The sequence below is a fragment of the Pinus tabuliformis genome, chromosome 3_2, assembly GCF_031772625.1.
Source record: "Pinus tabuliformis cultivar Carrire ecotype Pingquan chromosome 3_2, CPIR1, whole genome shotgun sequence".
NCBI classification, from domain to species: Eukaryota; Viridiplantae; Streptophyta; class Pinopsida; order Pinales; family Pinaceae; genus Pinus; species Pinus tabuliformis.
In genome coordinates this window covers 467,525,014-467,548,281 of record NC_142302.1, presented here as the reverse complement: position 1 = coordinate 467,548,281, position 23,268 = coordinate 467,525,014, and the positions used below count along the sequence as shown (strand labels likewise).

At 37.9% G+C, this 23,268-nt stretch overlaps 1 protein-coding gene across 13 annotated transcripts in view; it reads left to right on the top strand.

Moving 5' to 3' along the window:
* Positions 1–23,268, top strand: part of LOC149181305 (uncharacterized) — a 150,674-nt gene that overhangs the window by 53,824 nt on the left and 73,582 nt on the right. For all 13 annotated transcript variants that reach the window (XM_089416569.1, XM_089416568.1, XM_089416567.1 and 10 more), the window contains 7 exons: positions 1,041–1,295; positions 9,243–9,367; positions 9,561–9,605; positions 9,745–9,826; positions 10,056–10,124; positions 10,218–10,388; positions 10,492–10,557. In XM_089416569.1, coding sequence (XP_089272695.1) covers positions 1,041–1,295; positions 9,243–9,367; positions 9,561–9,605; positions 9,745–9,826; positions 10,056–10,124; positions 10,218–10,388; positions 10,492–10,557 — 813 coding nt within the window. The remainder of the gene's footprint in view (positions 1–1,040; positions 1,296–9,242; positions 9,368–9,560; positions 9,606–9,744; positions 9,827–10,055; positions 10,125–10,217; positions 10,389–10,491; positions 10,558–23,268) is intronic.

Here is a 23,268-nt window from a genome sequence, read left to right as displayed (position 1 = left end):
TTTTAAGTATTTGAAGTTTGGCAATTTGTATTTCAGTGAACAATTTCCTGTATGCAGCTTGTTTTAATTTTCATTTTTTCATGTCTTTTGGTGTTTTCATACTCCTAGGTAGGAAACATAAGAATAGTCTAGTCTGCATCTCATTTATATCTTGCATCGGCATTCGAGCTGCATTTACTTTAATTCATAAAACATATAGAGAGGTAGCTGGGCCATAAACTGCAGGGTTTGCCTTTTGCAATGGTGAGAGGTTGAACTAGGCCCTTTGCCTAGGTAAACCTGTGTATTTGTCAAAGGGCATTTGCCAAGATCGACTGATATCTGCCAGAATCTCTGTAGATCCAATGAAAATTAGAGATGCTTCTTGGGCTATTTCTTTAAGAATGCCTGTGAATGTTGAAGAGTTTTTTTTGAGTGATGTAGGAGCTCAAGGCTTAATTTTGTAATGCCAAGGGTTATGAATGGGAAGGGTCTATGACAGGTTCCTGCTCACCTTCACATAGAGATTGCTATTGATGTTGAGATTGCTATTGAGATTTTTTTGTTCCCTCTCCCACCTTGAATGTGATGCTGGACAGGCAGTGGCAGTTTCAAATTCTTTTCTTGGTTCAGAAAAGTTGTGCTCTATTATGGCAAATTCTCATATATATTGTGGCTTTGCTCATTGGATTTAGGTGGTAAACAGATCCACTGATTTTGTTAATGAAGTGGCACAAATAAATTTAAAATGTTTAATGTACTAGCAATTGGTCCGAAATATAATTTTCCTACATTGAAAACAGACAAACATTCGACAGTATTAGTAACTGAGCTTTTGTCTTTCTAATTCGTGGCTTGTTGCCTTTATGATGGGATTTGTGCAATCCCTGATCTAAAATCTTCTGTTAAGAAAATTTCACATCTGGTTTAATGTTTGTGACTAGCAAATTGTTGGGTTTTGTTATTGCTTTGGAACTAGAATGTTATACAATAGATTTACCAACTTATTATTTGCATGAACATTGTTTTTTACTATTTAGTGTTTCCTGTACTTTATACAGGATGGCATTCGCCGAGAAGCACAAACAATGAGCTTGATTGACCACCCCAATGTTTTGAAGGCATGTTGTTCTTTTATAGTAGAACATAGTCTTTGGGTTGTAATGCCATACATGTCTGGGGGATCTTGTCTTCATATAATGAAATCTGCCTACCCAGAAGGGTTTGAAGAGCCAATCATTGCAACATTTTTGCGGGAAGTTTTGAAGGCTTTGGAGTATCTTCACAGTCATGGACATATACATCGAGATGTTAAGGTGATAATTCTGACTCATCAATGCTTGCTGCCATATTTGGTAATAACACTTATATCATCAAAAATTGGACTCAAATACTTAATCTTCAGAAATTTAACTAATTTACAGAATGTACATAATCACAATGTTTCAAAGAGTTGTTGATGGTGTGTTAACCTATAGCATTTGATTTTCAATATGACCTTAATTGATGGCTCTTTCGTACTAACACATGTATCATTGAATTTGGTCTCAATGATCTATTATGTTCAAGGATTTGACCGATTTACAGTATGGCCAATTAAATGATGGTTCTTTTGTACTAACACTTCTATCATTGAGAATTGGTATCAATTATAATAGATTTTTAATGTTCAAAGATTTGTCCAATTTAAATTATGCACTTAATTGCAATGTTTGAAAGAATTTTTGATGCCCCATTGACCTATAGCATTTCATTGTCTATATGATCCTGCCTTTGTTACAGTTTTAGTCTGAATGCAATTTCTATTTTAAGTATCCTAATGTCCCCACATTTCATTGTCTATATGCCTGTCTTTGTTACAGATTTAGTCTGCAGGCAATTTTTATTTTAAGTATCATATAGCAGAATTGCATTCTTAATCCAAAATTGATAACATTCAATCTGCATTGGCAATAACAATTCCACAAGTAGCAGAGTTACTCAGGTGGTCTGCGACAATAAAAAGAAACATGTGAACTTTATGTTGCTTAAACTACATCTGCATTTCTGAAGAGGAAGCACCAAAAATATCTCAATTATATGTTAAAGATAACAGTTCATATGTTGATATCAGTACACGTTAGTAAGCAAAACCTTAAATACAAACTTCCCATTTTGGAATAGGGCATTTGGCTAACCAAAACAGTTAAAGAGTTGTATAAAATGTCTGCAGTGATGAATAACCATATCCTTGTTTTGACTTTTGCGTTGTCTATTACCCCTCATATCATATAAGGATTGTTCCAAGTAGAAGACCCTGTAGAAAAATTTGCAATCTGGTAGCCCTCCCACTTTCAAAGTTTATGCATATATGTTTAATGTCCTCACCCAAAAGGTTAGCTGATGTAAAGCATTTGATACAAATTCATTTGAAACATTCACAAGCTACCTCTACCCTTTCTTTTCAGCTGATATGAAAGATAAGACAAGCATGTACACACAGAATTTGTACATAGTGATTTTGGTCTAATGACCCTGGAAAAACCCACAAGGGGAAAACTAGTGTAAGGAAAATTATACTGCTTCTAATCTACTGAGAAAATTACACAGCAAATAACAATTAAGGTACTTATCACCCCTTAAATGTAGTTCCAGCATCCTTGAAATTCGTGTCTACGCTTCAGCAACAAATCTGGAAGTTTGAGCCACTGTTTCAGCTCTCTTACATTAGAACCATTGTACAAATCAGTGCTCAGAATTTGACTTAGGTTCAGAAGAATCTTCATTAGCCAATAGCCTTGAATCTGGTGCCAAACAGTCCCTTCCATCTGCCTCGAATTGTGTGTTAAATTTTGTGACAGTCCTAGAAATGTGGCCCAGAAATCTGTTATAAGACCAGAAATGAGGGCTTCGAACTGCTCTGATTCTCCATGAAAATTTCGCTGAGAATCACTCTCAGCCTTCTCACCTATCAGGGCAGACCTTCTCCTTGATTCTTGGCCGGAAATTCCTGGAATCTCGGCCTGTTTTCTCAGTTTGAAAATATCGGTATGCGTGCCTATTTCCCTCAGCTGGAAACTCGGGCTTAGACTCCTTGTTGTAGTCTGTTTCTCCCTCAGATCTGCAAACAATACCTCCTCTCAAGCTCTTTGTCTCACCTCCTCTCAAATGCTCATGAGAATGAATGAAGAATGAAGTTCCTTTTCCCTTTTTGTCTTCTCATTAGAAGAGAACCCTAACCCTTGAAATCTAATGGATGAGATTAAATCTTAGCTCATTAGATCAAGGGTGGAGATCATGCCCTTTCTTGACACCTTCTCTCATGTGCCCCCCCTCAATTAATGAGCCTTCTAGACACCTTTTAATGTTTTTGTACCATGTGCACATTTTCTTTCATAAAGTCACTTTTAAAACATAAAAATCACTTTAATATTAAAATATGTACTTTGTACTTTTCTCATAAAGTCACTTAATAACACTAGTAACTTTAATATATTTAAGTACATGGTACATAATCCATTTAAAGTAGCTTTGCTTCATGACATTAATAAAACTCATAATGTCACATGACCAGAAGGTTATTAATGTGTCTCTCTAGGCCAAAAGGATAAATGCGCTAGGAACCCTTATTTTCAACATACTCTGCCCAAGCAGGTTGCACTTGGAGAATTGGTACTGGCACTTCTATTCTTGAGAATTGATCTCAATTATAATAGGTCTTTTATGTTCAAAGATTTGACTAGTTTAAATTATCCACTTAATTACGATGTTTGAATGAGTTTTTGATGCCCCATTGACCTATAGCATTTCATTGTCTATATGATCCTGCCTTTGTTACAGATTTAGTCTGCATGCAATTCAAATTTTAAGTATCATATAGTCCCCACAGACTTTTTTATTCTGCATGTAGGACAAGTTTACTGCATATTGAATTTTAATTTTTAATGCATGTTACCAGGACAAAGGTTACCCGCTGCCTAATGATTGTGGAAAAAACTATACTATTCATGCATGCAAACTTCAAAGAAATGTAGAATTTGTCAAGAATATAATGACTTGGTAAAATGTTGAGTCTGCCCTGTAAAGAAAAAAATTACAGATTTCAACAATTAGATTTTCCTGTAGAATTGCATTCCCATTCCAAAATTGATAACATTCAGTCTGCATTGGCAATAACAATTCCATATGTAGCAGGCGGTCCGTGAAGATAACAAGAAATATGCAAACTTTATGTTGCTTAAATTACACCTGCATTTCTGAAGAGGAAATATCAAGAATATATCAATTATATGTTAAAGATAACAGTTCATACGTTGATACCATTACATGGCAGTAAGCGAAAACTTAAATACGAACATCCCCTTTTGGAATAGGGCACTTGGCTAACCAAAAGTTAAAACACTTAAAGAGTTGTATAAAATGTCTTCCCTGATGAATAACTATATCTCTGTTTTGACTTTTGCATTGTCTATTACCCCTCATATCATATGAGGTTTGTTCCAATTTGAAGACCCTGTCCAAGCAGGTTGCATTTGGAGAATTTTGGCTTTGGAGTGAAGATGTTATCGTGTTGATGGATATTGGCTTGTTGGACATTGTGGAATTTTTGGTGACTTTGAGGGGTTTTTCTTAGCATTGAGAGAGAGACTTATCAGCTAAGGGGTTTCCCTGAGTATTATGGCTAATTATTTGATTTAATTGATCATTGAGATGAAACATTGGTTATCCTAACATGGGTTCTTGCATATGTTAAAAGGAAACACTCATCAATTTAGGGGTTCCTAAGTTTTGTCTAGTATAGTTATTTTAGTCTATACACCCTTTGACATTCTTTTCTACACCTCTTATGCTGGGATTTACATTGATATAATTAGAGGGTTAAGATGGTTTGAGGAGTTTGGTAGCCCTTGCACATGGATATATGCTTTACATAGCCTCTTAGGTTGTTCTCATCTCGGACATTGTTGTAACAACCAAAGTGGACTTTCCTGCACATATATCTATGGTATTTCTTGAGGGATGAGTTGGTTATCTTCTTGGAGAAAACACCTAACAATTTTTTGCTATTTTAGGCACAAGGTTGGTTTATCAATGTTGTTGACCTCTCATCTATAGGAATGCTCCACTCTTCTTGACTCTTGGCACATTCTAGGATGGCTTAACTGCCTTTGCACATTCTCCTAGGGCATACTTCTCTTGGAGGATTAAATTATTGATGGTGGACCTAGATCTAAGGGCTTTGATAACTATGTTGGCACACTTCTTCATGGGATACTTTTAAATTATCTTGCTTTGTTAGTGTGGTCCTACTGTTGTTGTGCTGGTAGTGGGTAGGCTTCTTGAGTTCCCCATAAGATTGCAGTAATGTTTTAAGGCTTCACCACAAGTAGTGTAGGTTTGAGAGGTAAAATTTTGATGTTGTTGCGGGGGATTTAGTAGACGTTGCTACAATGACGTGATGAAAAGACTTGTTTGAAGATCTAACATTCTCATCTGGCAACTCCATTGGTATGAAAAGGTATGATGGTCATGCATTTTTTGAATTTTTTGAAGAATTAGAAATGGAAAATTCATGGATGAGGAAATTGTTTGATATAAAGTATTTTTCTCCATTATATCTCTATGTTATTTTGGATATCTGATTGGCCTCCCTCCTCCAATATAGTTTGATGTTCCTCCAAAGTTCCATCGATATCCTCATTTAGTTGCATACCATGTCATATATTTATTGAGCTTATCTCTAATCTCAATGTAATACATGAAGATATCATGATGAGGATGTTTGTACTCACCTTGAAATAACATGCATTGGAATGGTTTCATGCTTGTGGTCCAGACTCCAGAAGAGAACTTCATTTGTAGCTTTGATCAAAGCTTTTCAAGAATGATGGGATCCTAGTTATCGAGAAGTATGTGTTGAGGTTTGGACGGTGGGTGCTATGTTGGATGTGAAGAATAATGATATACAAGATCTCACACCTATTTTGCTTAAAGACCCTTGAAAATAAATGATTGCTAAAGTCCATGAATGGTTTTAAATGATAAAAAAGTTGAATACATTGTTTGATTCCATGAAAAGGGAACGTGGTGTGTTTGAGGATGAATCTTATGAAGATGACCAACCCTTTTCTTCATCCCATGAACTCCTTGTACATGAGATTTCAGATCTAGAAGAATTCAAACAAAGTGATATCATTAACAGATCTATTTCAGCTCCTCATGAAGAAGACATTAGTAATGAAGGCATTCAAGTATTCAGTTCATCCCTATGTTGCTGGAAACACCTCCTGGGCAACATACTTGTATTGGAAACTCTTCGAAATAGACTAGAAGTATTGTCGATTGTATGATTCAACATTCTACTATTTGGAAATGTCGTACAATATGTTAGAAAATCAGAAAGGCAAAAATATTTTCTTTACATAGATAATTACTTGTGATTTTCTTATCTTTATGTTCTTATTTTTTTTAGTTCATCAAGCAATTTCCAAAACAATAGCACAAAGATCATAGACACCAAATATAGGCAGACAACTAGGGTAAAACCCTTATCTAGGGGAAAACCCAATCAAGAATTCTTCCTTCAATAGTTTCATGAGATAATCCAAGACTCTTGACCTAGACAAAGACTTCCTCCACACCAAGTCAACCCTTTCTTCCTTTTGCAAATGACAATCCTCCAACAACAAGTTCGACCTGGCAACGACCACTTGTAGTAGTAGCTTCGACCCAACAACTGGTAGTAGCAGCGACAACAGAAAACAAGAAAGACTTCGACCTCCTATAGGAATCCATACGAGAGAGAGAGATAGCCCAAAATTTTGATTTTCTTCTTCTCTTCCTCTTTCTTCAATTTCACACTCTTTTTGACTTCCCTCCTTACTACGCACTTTTCCAGTGCTTTCTTCTTGATATCGAACTTGCCTGTGTGAGAGAGAAATCTTCAAATGAAATTGAAATGCTCCAATATATAGGCCTTTGGTGAGGTTGAATTACCCAGTTTGAGGCTGACTTGATCTACTTGAGGCCGACTTGGTGTGGAGGTGGCATATAGCTTATTTGACTCAATATTAAATCTTTTTACATGATTCAAAAGCCCAAGAAGGGTCTCTTTTAATGGACAATGACTCTAATGGCTCAGAATAAATCCTAGAAGTCCTCAATGGGGACTTTGACCTAAAACATGATGACCTAGCATCAAACCCACGCTTTAAAACGTCATAATAATAATAATAAAAATATCTTTTTCATTCTTTTGATAAATATATTTCATTGTGACTCAAATACATTTTATGAAGACCGAACCTAGTTACATTTTTCAACACAGTATGGCCGGTGATGTTTCTGGGCCGTTTCAGTTGAATTTCATGGCGTTTCGGTCAGTTAACTTGCTAAGTTTAGGTCCACTCAAGAGGCCAAAAAGATCGTGGTGATGGAAATACTGAGGGGGGTGTGAATCAGTATTTCACTTAATTTTAATTACTTTCAGAGCATTAAATATTGTTTCCACAAATTAAATCAGATAATTAGCAACACATCACATCACACGAACAATACACGAACAATTTTTAGGTGGAAACCCTTTCGGGAGAAAACCACCGAATCAAGGCCCAAGGAAAGGAGCCACACCGATCTTAGACGGAAGCAAATCAGCCGCGCAGGACCAGAGCGAAGCGGGAATGAATACGGCACCGAGCAAGACCCCATGTCCACCTGAGAAACAATGTCCACACCATTAATGATGACCTGCAAAAACAGAAACACCCATCACAGAAGATGCAGAGACACAGGCTCCATAAACAAATTGTGAAGCATGGACCAAGTGGCGAAGGAAGCTAGGATTCCAGCCTCTCCTCCCCCCACTCCATGCAAAATAACCACCTGTGAAAGAGTGAAAAACAATATAATAGTCTGATAACAGTAGAGGAGGAAGGAAATCTGGTCTACAATCCGTTGCTAGGCTTTCCGAGAGCCTCAAGCCAAGATCAAATTAGCTTTCTTTAGGAATGTCCAATTAAAGAATTTTTGTAGTCGACTGAGCACATATGTTCCTTACTACTGATTGACCTCCTGAAGGCATATTTATAGGTGCTAAGAAAGTTTCCATGTGCTCTGTCAGAAGATTGCTTTGATTTTTTAAAATAAATGTCATGACTCAAAAGTCAAGATCTGATTTCATTTCGTTTTCTCAGCTAAATTATCACTTTTAAAAGTGAAGGTCTGATTCCATTTCATGATGACCAGTTGATATCTCATGAACATTGTTTACAAAACTGCAAACCTTTGTTCCATGAGGGTCAATATTTCATAAGAATAGGCATCCATGATATATTGTAATCTTGTTTCTAGTGGCTGACTCAGCATATATTATCTGATGTACGAAGTTCCGTGACTTTTACCTGGTCATAGGTATGATTCCAAATCTCCAAGTAGTACTTTTAATTTGGTTCTCTTTTTAACTGTATGGTATGACACCATGCCATGAAATAGCTTTCTTTAGGAATGTCCAATTAAATAATTTTTGTAATCGACTGAGCACCTATGTTCTTTACTACTACTGATGGACCTCCTGAAGGCATGTTTAAACTTTATAGGTTCTATGGAAATTTCCATGTGATCTGTCAGAAGAATGCTTAGTTTTTAAAAATAAATGTCATGACTCAAAAGTCAAGGTCTGATTCCATTTCATGATGACCAATCAATATCTCATAAACATTGTTGATTAAATTGCAAAACTTTGTGAGGGTCAATATTTCACAAGAATAGGCATTCCTGATCTATTGTGATATTGTTTCTCGTGGCTGACTCAGCATACATTTATCTGTTGTACCAAGTTCCATGACTTTTGTCTGGCCATAAGTGTGATTATTAATCTCCATATAGTACGTGCAATTTGGTTTTCTTTCAGGCTTTTTTTGACTCTTTTTCCCCAAGGCAGGTAGTTATTTTGCTGAATCGTATAGACTTATCATGTTAATTTGTTGCTTGACTCATTTTCTAATTCTATTTCCATTTCTCCCCCCTTTGCCACGTTATTTGTTTCACATGCTCAGGTAGGCAGTAATCATGTTCAAATGTTGTTGCTCGTAAAGAACGGATATTCTGTGCACCCACAGACTGGTTAGTCGCATATTTAAATTTTGCCCTGATGGATGGTAAATGAATCTCTCTCTCTCTCTCGCGTGCACGTACGCACGCACACACACATCTACTGAGATAAACAGAGAGATGAAATGGTATGAAATTATTCCTGAGATACATGGGGATCCTTTTTTGTTTCACAGGCTGGGAACATCTTAGTTGATGCAAGCGGTGCAGTTAAGTTAGCGGACTTTGGTGTCTCTGCTTGCATGTTTGATTCTGGCGATAGGCAACGCTCCAGGAACACTTTCGTGGGGACTCCATGCTGGTTCTTGTTTCTGGCTGTTCACTTCATTATGGCTTTATACTTTTCTGTTTTTGAAGTGGTTGTAATGGATTGGATACTACTGTTAACTGCTAAGTTGAATTCTTCTGTTTTTAGCTGAACATTCCTGTCTTGTATTTTTTCTCTGTCAAATAAGAAGCACATTCTCTTATTTTTTAACTGCTGTTCACTGCAGGATGGCACCTGAAGTTATGGAACAACTTCATGGTTATGATTTCAAGTAAGAATCCTATCGTTAGATTTTTCAGTTGCAGTAATTGTAACAAACCATTTCACTGTTTGAAGAACATGGACGTGCTATGCTTATTTTATGTGTTTCTTATGTGAATGATCTCCATGGCAAATGATTCTGTATGAAGAGCTGATATATGGTCCTTTGGGATAACTGCATTAGAGCTTGCTCACGGTCATGCTCCATTTTCCAAATATCCTCCAATGAAGGTAGAAGTTGCTCTCTTATGAGGAAATGGTGCATACTGTCGTATAATATTAAAATAGGATTGTTAATGCACTTCCTTTTCTATTTCTACAGAGCCATTTAACTGTTTATATTTACTAATCTACATTAATGCACATTTTGTTTCGCTATGATTCACTTTCACTTAAGTTTTCCCCCACTTTTAAGTTTTATTTTCAGTTCTTTTAAGATTGGATAGGATCTGTGATGCAGGTCTTGCTTATGACCTTGCAGAATGCACCTCCAGGTCTTGACTATGAAAGGGACAAAAGATTTTCCAAGGCATGTTTGCTGAGATATACTGACTATAAATCAAAGATTTACATAATTGCGTTCTTTTTTTAACTGTAACTAATTACATGGTTGTTTTCGTAGTCTTTCAAGGAAATGGTAGCTATGTGCTTGGTAAAAGATCCTACAAAGCGACCATCAGCAACAAAGCTATTGAAACATCACTTCTTCAAGCATGCCCGTTCAAATGACTATGTGGCACGAACAGTTCTTGATGGCTTACCTCCTCTTGGTGAACGCTGTAAGAACTTGAAGGTTAGAGATTATGAATGACCTCTCTTTATCTGCATTCTCTTGGCCTCTATGGATTGAGTGGTTGAAATGCTTTAAAAGATTAATCTTGTTGCCTTTTTTGTAGCTAAGAGAAATGGACAGAGTGGCACAAAATAAAATGGCTTATGAAGAGAAAGAAGAGAGATCACAGGTTTGTTTCCTGTTCTCTCTACGGTATCATTTGTCACTCAAATTTTGGAATTGATGACAAAAATGTGATTGTATCTTGTATGACCTTTGTGTGGTTATTGCATTGCATTGATAAAAAAAGATCCTCCAACATCAAAATTTTCAGATGTGCTTTTGTATATGATTAGAATGAAATAATGTTATGCGATCTGTTCCCTGGGGCGAGACACCTGAATTGGAATTGCTCTAGGTGAATGGTTTTAGGGATTCAAACCAGATTTGTTTGCATATGCAGCCAGATCCTTATATTTCAGGTGGTTTTTTTTATGCAGGTGGAATTGTACCTACCTGCATTTTTAAGGGTTCAGGTGCATTTCCATAAGCTGGAGACATGCCCAAATAAAAGAAAACATCAAATGAAAAGGAAAAAAAAACTGTGACAAAAAGATAAAGGGTTTTGGGGATTCAAACCAGATTTGTTTGCATCTGCAGCCAGGTCCTTATATTTCGGGTGGATGTTTTTCATGCAGATGGAATTGCACCTACCTGCATTTTCAACGGTTCAGGTGCATTTCCATAAACTGGAGACATGCCCGAATAAAAGAAAACATAACATGAAAAAAAAAACCTGTGACAAAAAGGTAAAGGGTCTTCAACAAGAAAGGCCTGTTGCTGCCATTGAGCATATGTGATATAGTTGTATGGCAATGGTAAAGCCATAGCTTAAACATTCACCCAAGAATTGTGAATATGCTAGGTAGATTATCAAGGTGACATATAAGATATCTCCATAGTTGTGGTGAGCTATGGGTTATTATTGTGTAGAACATTATAATAAATCGCAGGATGGTTTGTTGATGCAAATGTAATGAGTATGTCATGTGTTGAATGGGGAAAGGACCTTTCTGAGCAGAGCAAAGGGAAGGTCCTAAGCTGAAGCCCAAGTAATGCCTTTCCAAAGAGAAGGTATGTCATGTGTTGAATGGGGAAAGGACCTTTCTAAGGAGAGCAAAGGGGCGCCCATTGGTCGCCTAAGATGTACACCTAAGTGTAATACCCCCAATTTTGAATTTTCGTTTGAGGGGATTAATGGAGTTTATTAGGGAGGTGCTAAGCATTGCACAATTTTGTAATTTGGGCATTGGAGAGATTTTTTGCATATGTGACTTAGGAGAAATAGAAAATTATAGGTCTAGTGGAATATGGGGGCCACAAGAGAAGGAAATTCGACCCAATGGAGTAATTCAAGCCAGTGAGAAGAGAGAGAAAATAAGGGGTGCAAATTAGTGGAAGGTGGGGACCGCCAAGGGAGAGAGGGCCAACAATTATAAGTAGAGCTTGGAGGCCTCCATTTGGTACTTTTGATCATTTGATAATTTAACATTAGTTCTCTTTAACTGCTTAGCCAAGACAATCGTGCAGTTCAGCACAAGGAATTTCCGAGCGGGAATTCCATCCTCATTACGGAGAACTTTGAGTGTCTCCCTAGTGAGGCAACTGGGGAGCTTAGTTTGGAGTTTCCATTGGGCACATTTACTGCCATTTCCTTCAGTTGGAGCAAGTTTTCCTTGGATGTAGGAGATAACTTTGTGGCTTTTGGGAGGGCTGTCAAAAAGGGGAATTTAGGCCAACCAATTAGCAGAGAATCCATCCACAAAGAGGGCTAGAGTTTCTTGTCAATTTGCAGGTCTGTTGGTGAGACGTTTGGGAGAGTTGCGCAGCTCCAATTCTTGGCCTATGTAGGGGCTCATTGGGCATTATTGCACAATCACTTGGGCACGAAGAAACTATGGTGTGGCTACGAAGGAATAAGGGAAAATTTGGGAGGAAGGAGCCTGATGGGAAGATGATTTTCTAGGAGATATTTGGAGCATTTTTTAGCAGATTTCATCTACAGCCAGTTTGCTAGCTAGTTAGTGTTCCATGCACAAATTGGGGTCATCAGGGCACGTTGGACAAATTGCGTAGGTGTTCGGTGGTGCGCAGAGTCGTGCCATAGAGTTCAGTGTTCTGCAGAGGAGCACAAAGGTGCATGGAGGAGTGTTGTGTTGTGTGGGCTTGCAATGTGGAGTAAGAGGAGCAATTCACATGACCTCGAGGTTTCGCATGGAGTGACAACTACTTTGTCACAGGAGGGATACTAGATGAATCAGGATGATATGGCGGCTGGTAGTGGTGTCCAACAGTGCGCAAAGGTGTGCAACTGGGTGCATTCGCGTGCCAAGGGGCACGAAGATACATGTTCTTATGCAGGGGAGCGCAAGGATGCTTGGCTGTATGTAGTGATATGTGATGCTCCCCATTGGGATTTTGGAGCATTATCACCAAGGAGACTGCCTGATAGAGACAACAAGCATGCCATTGGGTATCAATCATCCAAGATCGATGAGGACATAGATGAGCATCATTTGATGATATCCTTGGGAACTCACGCTCCACTCTCACTTCTACATTGTTTGTAGGTGCAGAGGAGTTGGGTGTTGTCCCTTGATACCTTGATCACGAGCAATAGGACACGAGAGGCTCGCTCGAGACAGCTAGTTGGGACATAGAGTATCGATGGGGAGACTTCTCATTGGTGGTATTTGGTCAGGGCACGAGCTGACGGGTTTAGGCTTAGGGAGGTGACAATGAGTGAGCTACAAGGTGCACTATCGGCAGGACAACCTGAGGTGTCATGTGAGCACGAGGTACAAGGGATGGTAGTCCTCGTTAGTTGGAGGATGCCTCGGCTCTAGGCAGTGTCTGGGTACATCATCAGGAGCTGGGATAGCAGATTTCATTGTGTGGTTTGGCAGGAGCAAAGTAGTCTGTCATATGCAGGACATATCCTCGATGTTGGGTGCCCATCCATTGGATACATATAGGGGTCAAGGAAGAGGCACAGGGGGGTCCCAACAACCAACAACATGTCACAAAAACAAGCAGTGAGGATGGGGATCGTGGATCTCCAATATGGGTATGGGATCTAGGGATCCAGTTGATCAGTGGGACACTGCACCACTTAGTAAGTATGATCAAGATAACAGGTGATCCGATTCATTATCAGGTTGACATATGGGGGATCACTGAGGTTTTCATTATATGGCGAGGTAGTTGATTGTTTAGGATTGGTGCCAGCCATGGAGTGATAGGTGCGAGCAATGCTGAGTCACCTTGGCAGGTTGGGCATAGCCTCAATCATCACATATACTATGAATGTGAGTTGCAGGAGAGGAGGTTTGAGTATGAGCATATTAGGTGGTCAATGATGACCGAGTGTTGCAGGGTCGACAAGACAATTTTCCTTCTGAGATTAGCATGGGACCCATGCATCACAGTACTTGACAACTCAACGACCCTTAGGGAGCTGATTGCTACAGGGGGAGGTCACTCAGATCTTCCATTGGGCTTTAGTGACTCGCTGATGGCATGGGGGACTTCATCAACATGGTCGGTTGGCTAGCAGGAGGATATCAGGAGGAGCTCATGCAGGAGAGACTTCATTCACGTAGGGATTGGGTTGTATCTTTAGGGGCCACCATTAGAGTGCATGAGATGGACTACTCGGTAGGGCAGCTTCATGAGGATTTGGACAAAATTTTACATTATCGGGATGCTCTTCTTATTGGCGGTAGGCAGTGGGCTTCTAACGCTTATACCTGGCAGGATAGTGAGTGGAGCAAGGGGTGCTTCACGTTGATTAGGTTGGCTTGGGATCTTGGTATCGAGGGACTCCTTCACTACAGGACCAGGGACGATCTAGTGGCACATTTGGAACCGTGGTATAGTTTGCAGTGACAGTGGGGATCGAAAGTCAAAAAGGGCGCTCGTTCAGGCATTGCTTGAATACAAGCAATTTTTGGTGGGGAGGACTGTAATATCCCCAATTTTGATTTTTCATTTGAGGGGATTAATGGAGTTTATTGAGGAGGTGCTAAGAATAGCACAATTTTGTAATTTGGGCATTGGAGACATTTTTGGCATATGGGACTTAAGAGAAATAGAAAATTATAACTCTAATGGATTATGGAATGTGGGGGCCACAAGAGAAGGAAATTCGACCTAATGAAGCAATTTGCGCTAGTTAGAAGAGACAGAGAAAGGAAGGGGTGTGAATTAGTGGAAGGTAGGGACCACCAAGGGAGAGAGGGCCAACAATTATAAATAGAGCTTGGAGGCCTCCATTTGGTACTTTTGATCATTTGACAATTTAACATTAGTTCTCTTGAGTTGCTTAGCCAAGACAACCGTGCTGTTCAACAGAAGGAATTCTCGAGTGGGAATTCCACCCTCATTTCAGAGAACTTCGAGTGTCTCTCTAGTGAGGCCATTAGGGAGCTTACTTCAGAGTTTCCATTGGGCACATTTACAATCATTTCCTTCAATTGGAGTGAGTTTTCCTTGGACGCAAGAGAGAAATTTGTGGCTCTTCGGAGGGCCAACAAATAGGGGAATTTGGGCCAGCCAATTAGTAGAGAATCCTTCCACAAAGAGGGTTGGAGTTTCTTGTCAATTTGCAGGTCTGTTCGTGAGACGTTTGGGAGAGCTGAGCTGCTCCATTTCTTGGCTTGCGCAGGGGCTCACTGGTCATTGTTGCACAATCACTTGGGCAAGGAGAATCTATGTTGTGGCTACGAAGGAATAAGGGAAAATTTGGGAGGAAGGAACCCGGTAGGAAGATGATTTTCTAGGAGAGATTTGGAGCATTTTGTATCAGATTTCATCTATAGCTAGTTAGCTAGCTAGTTAGAGGTCCATAGACAAATTCGGCTCACCGTGGTATGTTGGACTCAACCCAAACCCATTCTGGGTTTTATGAGAGTAGGCTAGGATTAATTTTGCGGAATTTTCTGAGCACTCATGAGGGCAAAATTCCTAGTACCACTCAGTAGTTAGCAACAAAAATTACAAGAGGAGGACGCAATTTATTCTGGGATCATTTCCACCACTTGCGTTCGTGATATTTTCTAGGTTATTTTGGGTTCCTTGTTAGGAGGCTCCAGTTAATTTCCTGGAATTTTCAGAGCAGTTTAGAGGCTCGAAACACCAATTCCTTTCCAGCCAACAGTAGCAAAATTTACTGGGCCAACGCAGAGACTTGGGAGAGCAGTTCCCAACACTTGTGTAACTCCATTTCCACTTGGGACTTGACTAGCTTGCTGTAGCAAGCCCATGTTCCTGTTCTTCATTTTTATGTACGTTGTTTTCTAAGTTAATAAAATGGCTAAGCTCTTGGTACAATTTTTAGTGCAATTTGTCATTATGCTGGTTTGTCAGTTTTATGGTTACATGTTTATGCTTTATTTGTGTTATCACTTAATATTTCCCACTAGGAATATTACACTAAGTGTGGGAAAAGTTTTCAACCCCACAAGGTATAGTCTTTAAGGCGCAACGCTCAGAGAAGGGGTTGTCACCTATTCCCAACTCTCTCTGTTTAAGCTCTCTCCTAGGCAAGCTATGGGGAGTAATCCCTAAAGATGATTATGAAAGGAAAACTTCTTAAAATAACAAGTTCTAGGAGACAAAGGCCAAGGCAATTACCACTCAATATAACTTGAATTAAGGATTAATTAGCAAGTATGCAAATCAATGAGAAATATTAATGTGATAGATTCGATTAGATCAACATGACATCCAATAAGAAAAAATGATGAGAGACTAGTGCCTTATAAACAATCTCAAATGAAATTACAATACTTGCAAGATAATAATGCTTCAAGTTACAAGATAGACAATGCTGCAAGACAAGTTTAGTACAAGAGATCAAAAGACTATATGCAATTAGAAATATGAGCAACAAGATCCAAATACAACTTGCAAGAAAAGAAAGCTTGTACTTCAAGTAAAAGATGCTTTAATTATCATATGACATTCAAATGACAATAAGCATGAAATTGACAAGTACAAGGATGTAACGTAAAGCTTGCAAGTAGATAATTAGCCCACAATTCCAATTACAATAACCGATTGAAATGTAAAATATGACAATGTTAGATGAATGAGTGCAAGACTAGACTATGTGTGATGCAAGAAATTTTGGTTGATTTTAATTAAATGCGTAGTCTATTGTGAAACTTCTCAAAACTTAATAAGGACTGAGGTGAACTGCAAGAAGGATAGGTGAAGGAGGCACTTAGTATGTCATTAACGGTACCCACCTATGTTTCTTGACAGCCCACGTGCTTTCGTTCCTACAAGGGCTTGACCACAAAAGAACTGCGGGGCCACGTGTTTGATCCTTTTCTCCAAACTCAAATTTCTTGAATTGAATGACAATTAGGGAAGATTGTCCTAAAATTTCTATCAACCAAGCTTATGCTTGGAGGTAAATTTTAGAGATGCAAGTCTAGATCTAATATGCAAATGCAAATGTCAATGCAATGCTTCAATAAGATACAATTATAACAAGATGCTTCAAAGAAAGAGAAAACTTATGGATATGATAAGGATTTTGAGCACAAAATTACAATGAGATTAGCTTTATGATAATAATCAAAGACGTAAAGATTACTCAATGAAATAGAGATTAGAGAAATAACAATTAGATCAAAGAAATAACATAAGTGCTTAATTAGAAAATGCTCTTAATGTGGAATGAGTTATTGATTATACTTATATTGTCACTTCACTTATAATGAGATCCAAGTTTAAGAACAAATAGAGCAAATTGAATTAGAGCACAAGTAGCTATTTCAAACGATGGAAAATGACATTGCTAATTAGAAAATTAATTAGAGAAATTAGAAAATTAGGACTACTCTAATCCAAGATACAATTGAGATTAAGACAAGAATTACTCGTTAGCAACTAGATCAAACAGTTAACAATGAAGTCTGGATCTAACAATGACCAAATGAAACAATGCAAGAGATTAGATCTACAATAATGAACAGAAAATGAAATCAATCTAATGGATGCAAGAGACGAATTAGTGATTAGATCTAAGTCAGTCACCACAAGAAGGTCCTCCCTTTAAATAGGGAGGTGGAATACCATGGGGACAGCCCCAAGCTCCGTCCAAGAAAACATGCCTTTTTATTATTGAAATTAATTACAAAGAAGACCCTCTTAGACAGAGAGAGAGAGCTTCAAACATCCTCAAGGAGAGTTTACAAGTTTACACAGTGAAAACCAATGCCTCCAATCAAGACACAAGCCAATGAATGAGGAAAATAATAAGGCTATTACAGTGAGATGCATTGAGGTTTCCTTAAACAAATCTGAATCAACTCTTCAGCAAATATCAATCCAAAACCTCAAATGTATCAAATGAAGTATGTCTGCAAAATGAATAAAAGGAGGCTTGCTTCTTCTCTCAGCCTTAGACAGGAAAAAGGCCCTAAAAATGTTGGTTTCAAGCCCAAAAAAATGATGCTGAATCTCTTTCAATTAACCAGCTCGAAAGTTGAAACCCTTGCAGGAAAACCTTCTCTGCAAAATTGACAAATTAGCAAAACTTTTCGCCCCAGAGAAGATTAAAGTTTCTCGGCCTAAAGAGGAAATATCTCTGCTACCACTCAGCTTCTTCAATTTTTTTTACAGACCAGAGATCAAGCCTTTGAAAAGGTGATTTCTACCAGGTCGATTGGAAAAATGGTCTTCTAAAACTTATGATCAGACCCCTGCAACAATTCGACTTCCAAAAAAATTATTAAATTTATATTTAATTAAAATCCTCACTTGGGAAGAAGGGTATCCTCAAAAATGCTTGCGGTTCAATGAAATAAGACAAAAAATATGCATGCGGCCTCTTTAAAAAATTTGTATTACAGATCTGCAAAAAAAAATTAATCTTCAAGCTATGAATCTCCTCCAAATTCGATGGAAGAACCCCAAAAAAATATATGATTTCTCTGCTAAATACGTCAGGGAATCAAGGCTAGTTTCTTGAGCTTGATGGAGAGGGCTGAAAACCCTTGCGGCTTTGATGAAAGAGCCTCCAGTTATCTGTGACCTCTCTCAAGATCTTAAAATTCTTGAAGATATTTGATTTAGGAGCAAGGAAGACCCTGAAAGGGCTTACGGCCTTCACATAAAATTTAGAAATTATTTCCAGGCCTTGAAACAATGGATCTCTGCCAAATTCGAATTTGAAGCCCTTCAAATCCTAGCGGCTAGCACACATGCAGAAGAAGAGCGAGAGGGTTTCCAAAGCCACAAGCAAGGTGATTTACTCCACATTTTTTTTGGCCTTTGATGCCTAAAATCCACATGCAACTATCAGGAAATCCAAATCCAAATCCTTGTCCTCGTCTTCAGATCTGCAAAGAAAGGAAGATAAAATCCACACCCACACACACACACACACACACACATATCCACTAGATGAACAAAGTTATATTCAAAGGGTTAGTAAATATATACAAAAATTATTTACAAATTTACAGATCTACTAGATCTAAGGAATATGAGTACAACTCCGCTCCTAGATCAATAGAAATAAGGTCTAATTTATCCATATCTATTCAATAAAAGCACAATAATTGAGAGAAATAGATAATTTTTTGACTAGTCATGACCAAGAAACTCCCTGCAAAATTTTTGAATAGTAAGTCTTCAAAAATAATTAAAGTAGGCTCTTTAGCTTCTATTACTTCAACCGAAGACGTTCCCAAATGCCCAAGATCTGAATCACGATATGATTTCTACACAATTTCGAAAAATGATTGTTAGATCTAAATGGGATTGGATAGTACAATGGAAGGAAGTTCTAGGGGTTCAACTTAAAACCCACTACAACGTCCAAGCCTAGAGTATTTCTCCAAATCCAAATACTAGTGCAAGATAACTATACACTAATAAATCCACAATGGCAGATAGAAATAACAATTAATAGCATAAGTAGAACTTCTACACACTTAAGTTGAAATTGTTAGATCACGGGGAGTTAGATAACATGAATGAAACAAAAGATCTAGAGATACCTGCTAGATTGATTAATTTAAAATGCTATTCTAAACTCAAATACTAATGCAAGACACCTGTGCAAATAGTAGATCCACAAATTGGCTAGTGAAATAACAATAATTATTACGAGTAGAGCATTGAGAACAAATTTAGAATTTTTTTACCATAGAAATCTGAAGAAGAACATCACCATGAATTAACCCCAAATACTTTGTTATATTAATGTTCAAAGATGTTAAAATGAAGAACTTAGAGCTAAATTTATAGAAAAAATGAGAGATCTAGATCCCTCTCCAAGTGAAAACAACTAGGTTCAATGAATTGCATAAATTTGACTTGATCCTAGAAGAAAATGAGTAGTTGAAGGCTTGATACGTGTCAAAATAGTCTTGGCCCTTGATCTCGAAGAATAAATTTGATTTCCTTGAAGATGAAGTTGATCTCAGACCGAATTTTTTTTTTTTTTTTTTTTCCAAATTTCCTCGTCAAAAATTTCTCATTCAACTAACCTCCTTGGACCAAAAAGTTCGATTTTTCCTTGGAAATTAATTCTTCTTGGGTCAATGAATTTTTTGTGGGATTTTCCTTGTTGAGAAATGTAACTAGTATCGATCTTCATAATTAGCTCATGACATGATTTAACTCTTCTGTATTTTAAAAAAAAAAGAAAAAGAAAATTACTGTAAAAGAAAATTATTTATAAGCATCGGTTTCATGCTTCATTTATTTTTGTTCCAAGTCAAAACACCCATTGAGTGCTTCATATGTGTTGAGAAATCTAGGGGGCAGAAAGATGAGTGATTTCTCTTTGATGATAATTGCTTGTGATTTCTTTTTACTTCTCTTAGTTATATTCTTCTTCAACTTGATTATTATTGTGTTCTTTTCATCAAACAATTACCAAAACATAAAGGACAATGAGACAAGAGGACGCAAGATATATGCGATCAGCCAAGGCCAAAACCTCTCTAATCTGAGTGGAAAACCCACAAGAATTCTTCTTATAGAATCTTCAATTGACGAATTCCAAGACCTAGACCCTTGACCAAATGACCCCTCCAAGACCACGTCACAACACTTCTTTCAATTAACACTTCTTCCATAAAGTCAACGTTGGTAAAATTGAGTGCACCACATCAGACTTCGACTCTTCTTCAATTTTTCAGCACTTGTCACATGTCTGCTCTTTCCGTCTACTTGTGATCTTCTAAAATTCTTCATGTGTGGACTGAATATGACATATTTACAAGGCTTCCCTTCTTCGCTGTGAATGATCTTCCTTTTATAATAACTTGACTCTATTGATCCATGACACTTTACTTTCTCGACTTCCTAAGATGACTGTAACTTTGACTTTCGCTGCCACAGGAGGTAGCCCTAACTAGACCTGTACAAGTGAGATGAATAACCCTAAAGACAATCCTTCCAATCTCTGTTCATTTTCTGCTTCGCTTGGTTTACATGAGCTTTTGTGCTATACAAAACGAACTAAATTGATGCCTCACAAATGAAGTTGAGATTTCAATATATATCCTTCATGTCATTGCTTGTGGGCCAACTTGTCATAGTTTGGTAGGTTGACGTGATGCTTGAGTTTAGACGTGGTCTTGGAGGGTTCCTTTACTCCTTTTGACTCAAATAAAATTTCTTTTACAATATGCAACATGCCCAAAATGCTTCTCTCATACATGACAATGACTCTAATGACTTGATGGCTCAATAACAAACCCTGAGAGCTTTCTTTTGGAGCTTGACCTAAAATAAATTCCTTGAGCATGAAACCCATGCCTCAAGAACAACAATAAATTTATTTTTCTCATTACATCAAATACATAAAATCATGATTACATATGTCATTATGAAGACCGAACCTAGTTACGTATTTCAACACTCCCTCTTAACTACGGAGGTATTCATAATTCATACAAGGTACATGGATATTCTCAATCTGAAGAATTCACATAAGAAGAATCAGATTGGTACCCATCTGTATAGCATCATATCATCCAACATTGTCACATAGTAAGGCCTTGACTAACAGCTCTATCTCTTCACAAGAACACAACACAATGCTGGCAAGACCAATGATTTATAGACACCTTCATCATTGTCTCTCTAGGAGCATACCCCACCCGGGTGTTCACAAGGTATGTCCTTCCAGGACTATTCTTATTTTGGATTCCCAATCCTCAAAGAATATCTGTCCTCTACGACTACTCTTATCTTGGATGCCCACCACATTTTCAAAGAGTATCGAATGCTAGATGCTTACCCAATCCTCCATTCTTTCTTCCCAAGTGAAGACAAGAATGATGTGTGTGTCTCTCTCTCTTTACTAGGGAGGATATACCCATTCCAATGAGGGAATGTACCCATTCCTGTAAAAGGAATGTACACAAGCTCCCTCTTAACCAAGGACTTGTCCAAGCTCCCTCTCAGCATAGGGACTTGCTTCCAAGTTTCTTCTTAATTAGAAACTTGCTTCCAGGCTCCCTCTTAACTAAGGAACTGTTTCCAACAACTCCTCCTTCATTGGTGGAGATCATGGGAACTTCAGCTGCTTGTAGCGCTTCTCCATTCGATGTCATGAATTTCATTTTTAACATTATGGAGCCTTCATCTTTAGGACTTTTATGTAGGGCATCGACCATCCATCACTTTCCTTCTCAAATCAGGGGAGTCATGTCTTTCTTTCTTTTATCGGAGAGAGATCCATTAGACCATATTTGGCTTTTCCTCATACAACTACCTTTTACGCATCATGTATCCTTCAAGATCTTGCATCCCACCACATGAGTACCAGTTGTAGATGATATCCACACCTTTCTTTCGGTAGCCCTGTATTAGCCCATCTAGATATTGTTCAAATATCAGAAATGAACATCAAATCAAAAATTTCCTTTTGTTATGGCCCTTCATCGTGACATCTACTTGTTGCAACATCAACATCCTACATTCATATTGGGACATCTCCAAGATATCCATTTGTCAATGGTCTTCTTTCTTTTCAGACCTTTTCCAAGGTCTTCATATCTTTCCCATGGAGATATCATAGTCAATTCTTTTAGTCATTGGATGTTGATTGCCTTCTCCATAGTTGCATCCTTTACAATCTCTTCTTTTCACATATTACTTCCCAAGAACTCCCAATCATAGTTCCTTCATTTTGTCAACCACCTCATATTCCATATGAGGACATATTATGTTGATTTCATCTAGTTAATATGTGACCCATGCCTTTACGCATCCTTTTAATGAAAGAGATCCTTTTCCCTTGATCATGCTCATGCATTCTTACTATCTGCAACTATATAATGAGATGACTTTACTTATTGATCATATGCATACATACCTCTTTTCTTCTTTGGTCATTTAGACTTCCTTTAGTCGCTTCATGTCCTTGATTGAGAGTGATTCAATCATCTTTGACATGCTGCATTCCTTTGTCATCATACCATCATTCTTTCAAACAATGAATTCCATCCAAAGTGGAATTCTCAGCGAGACATTTGCTTCTTCCAAGAGATGAACCTTCTAATGAAGATTCCATCAGAGGATCCTGATTATCCTTATCTTGTAGATGCTCTTTCCCAATGATGTATGATGAGCTCCATACTAGATGACTCTCTTCTACCCATAAGTACTACTTATGCTTTTAATGAGGTTATCAAGAGCTACTTCCTTCTAATGATGACTGTCATAGACTTCTATTCCAACTTTCTTTCAGGCTTCTTATTATGATGTCTTGAGCTCTTGCTCCAGTGGTATGTGATAATAATGCCATCTCCTAAATGATGCATCCGTCATAATGCTTTTCCTTTTTGACTGCCATGGTGAAGGC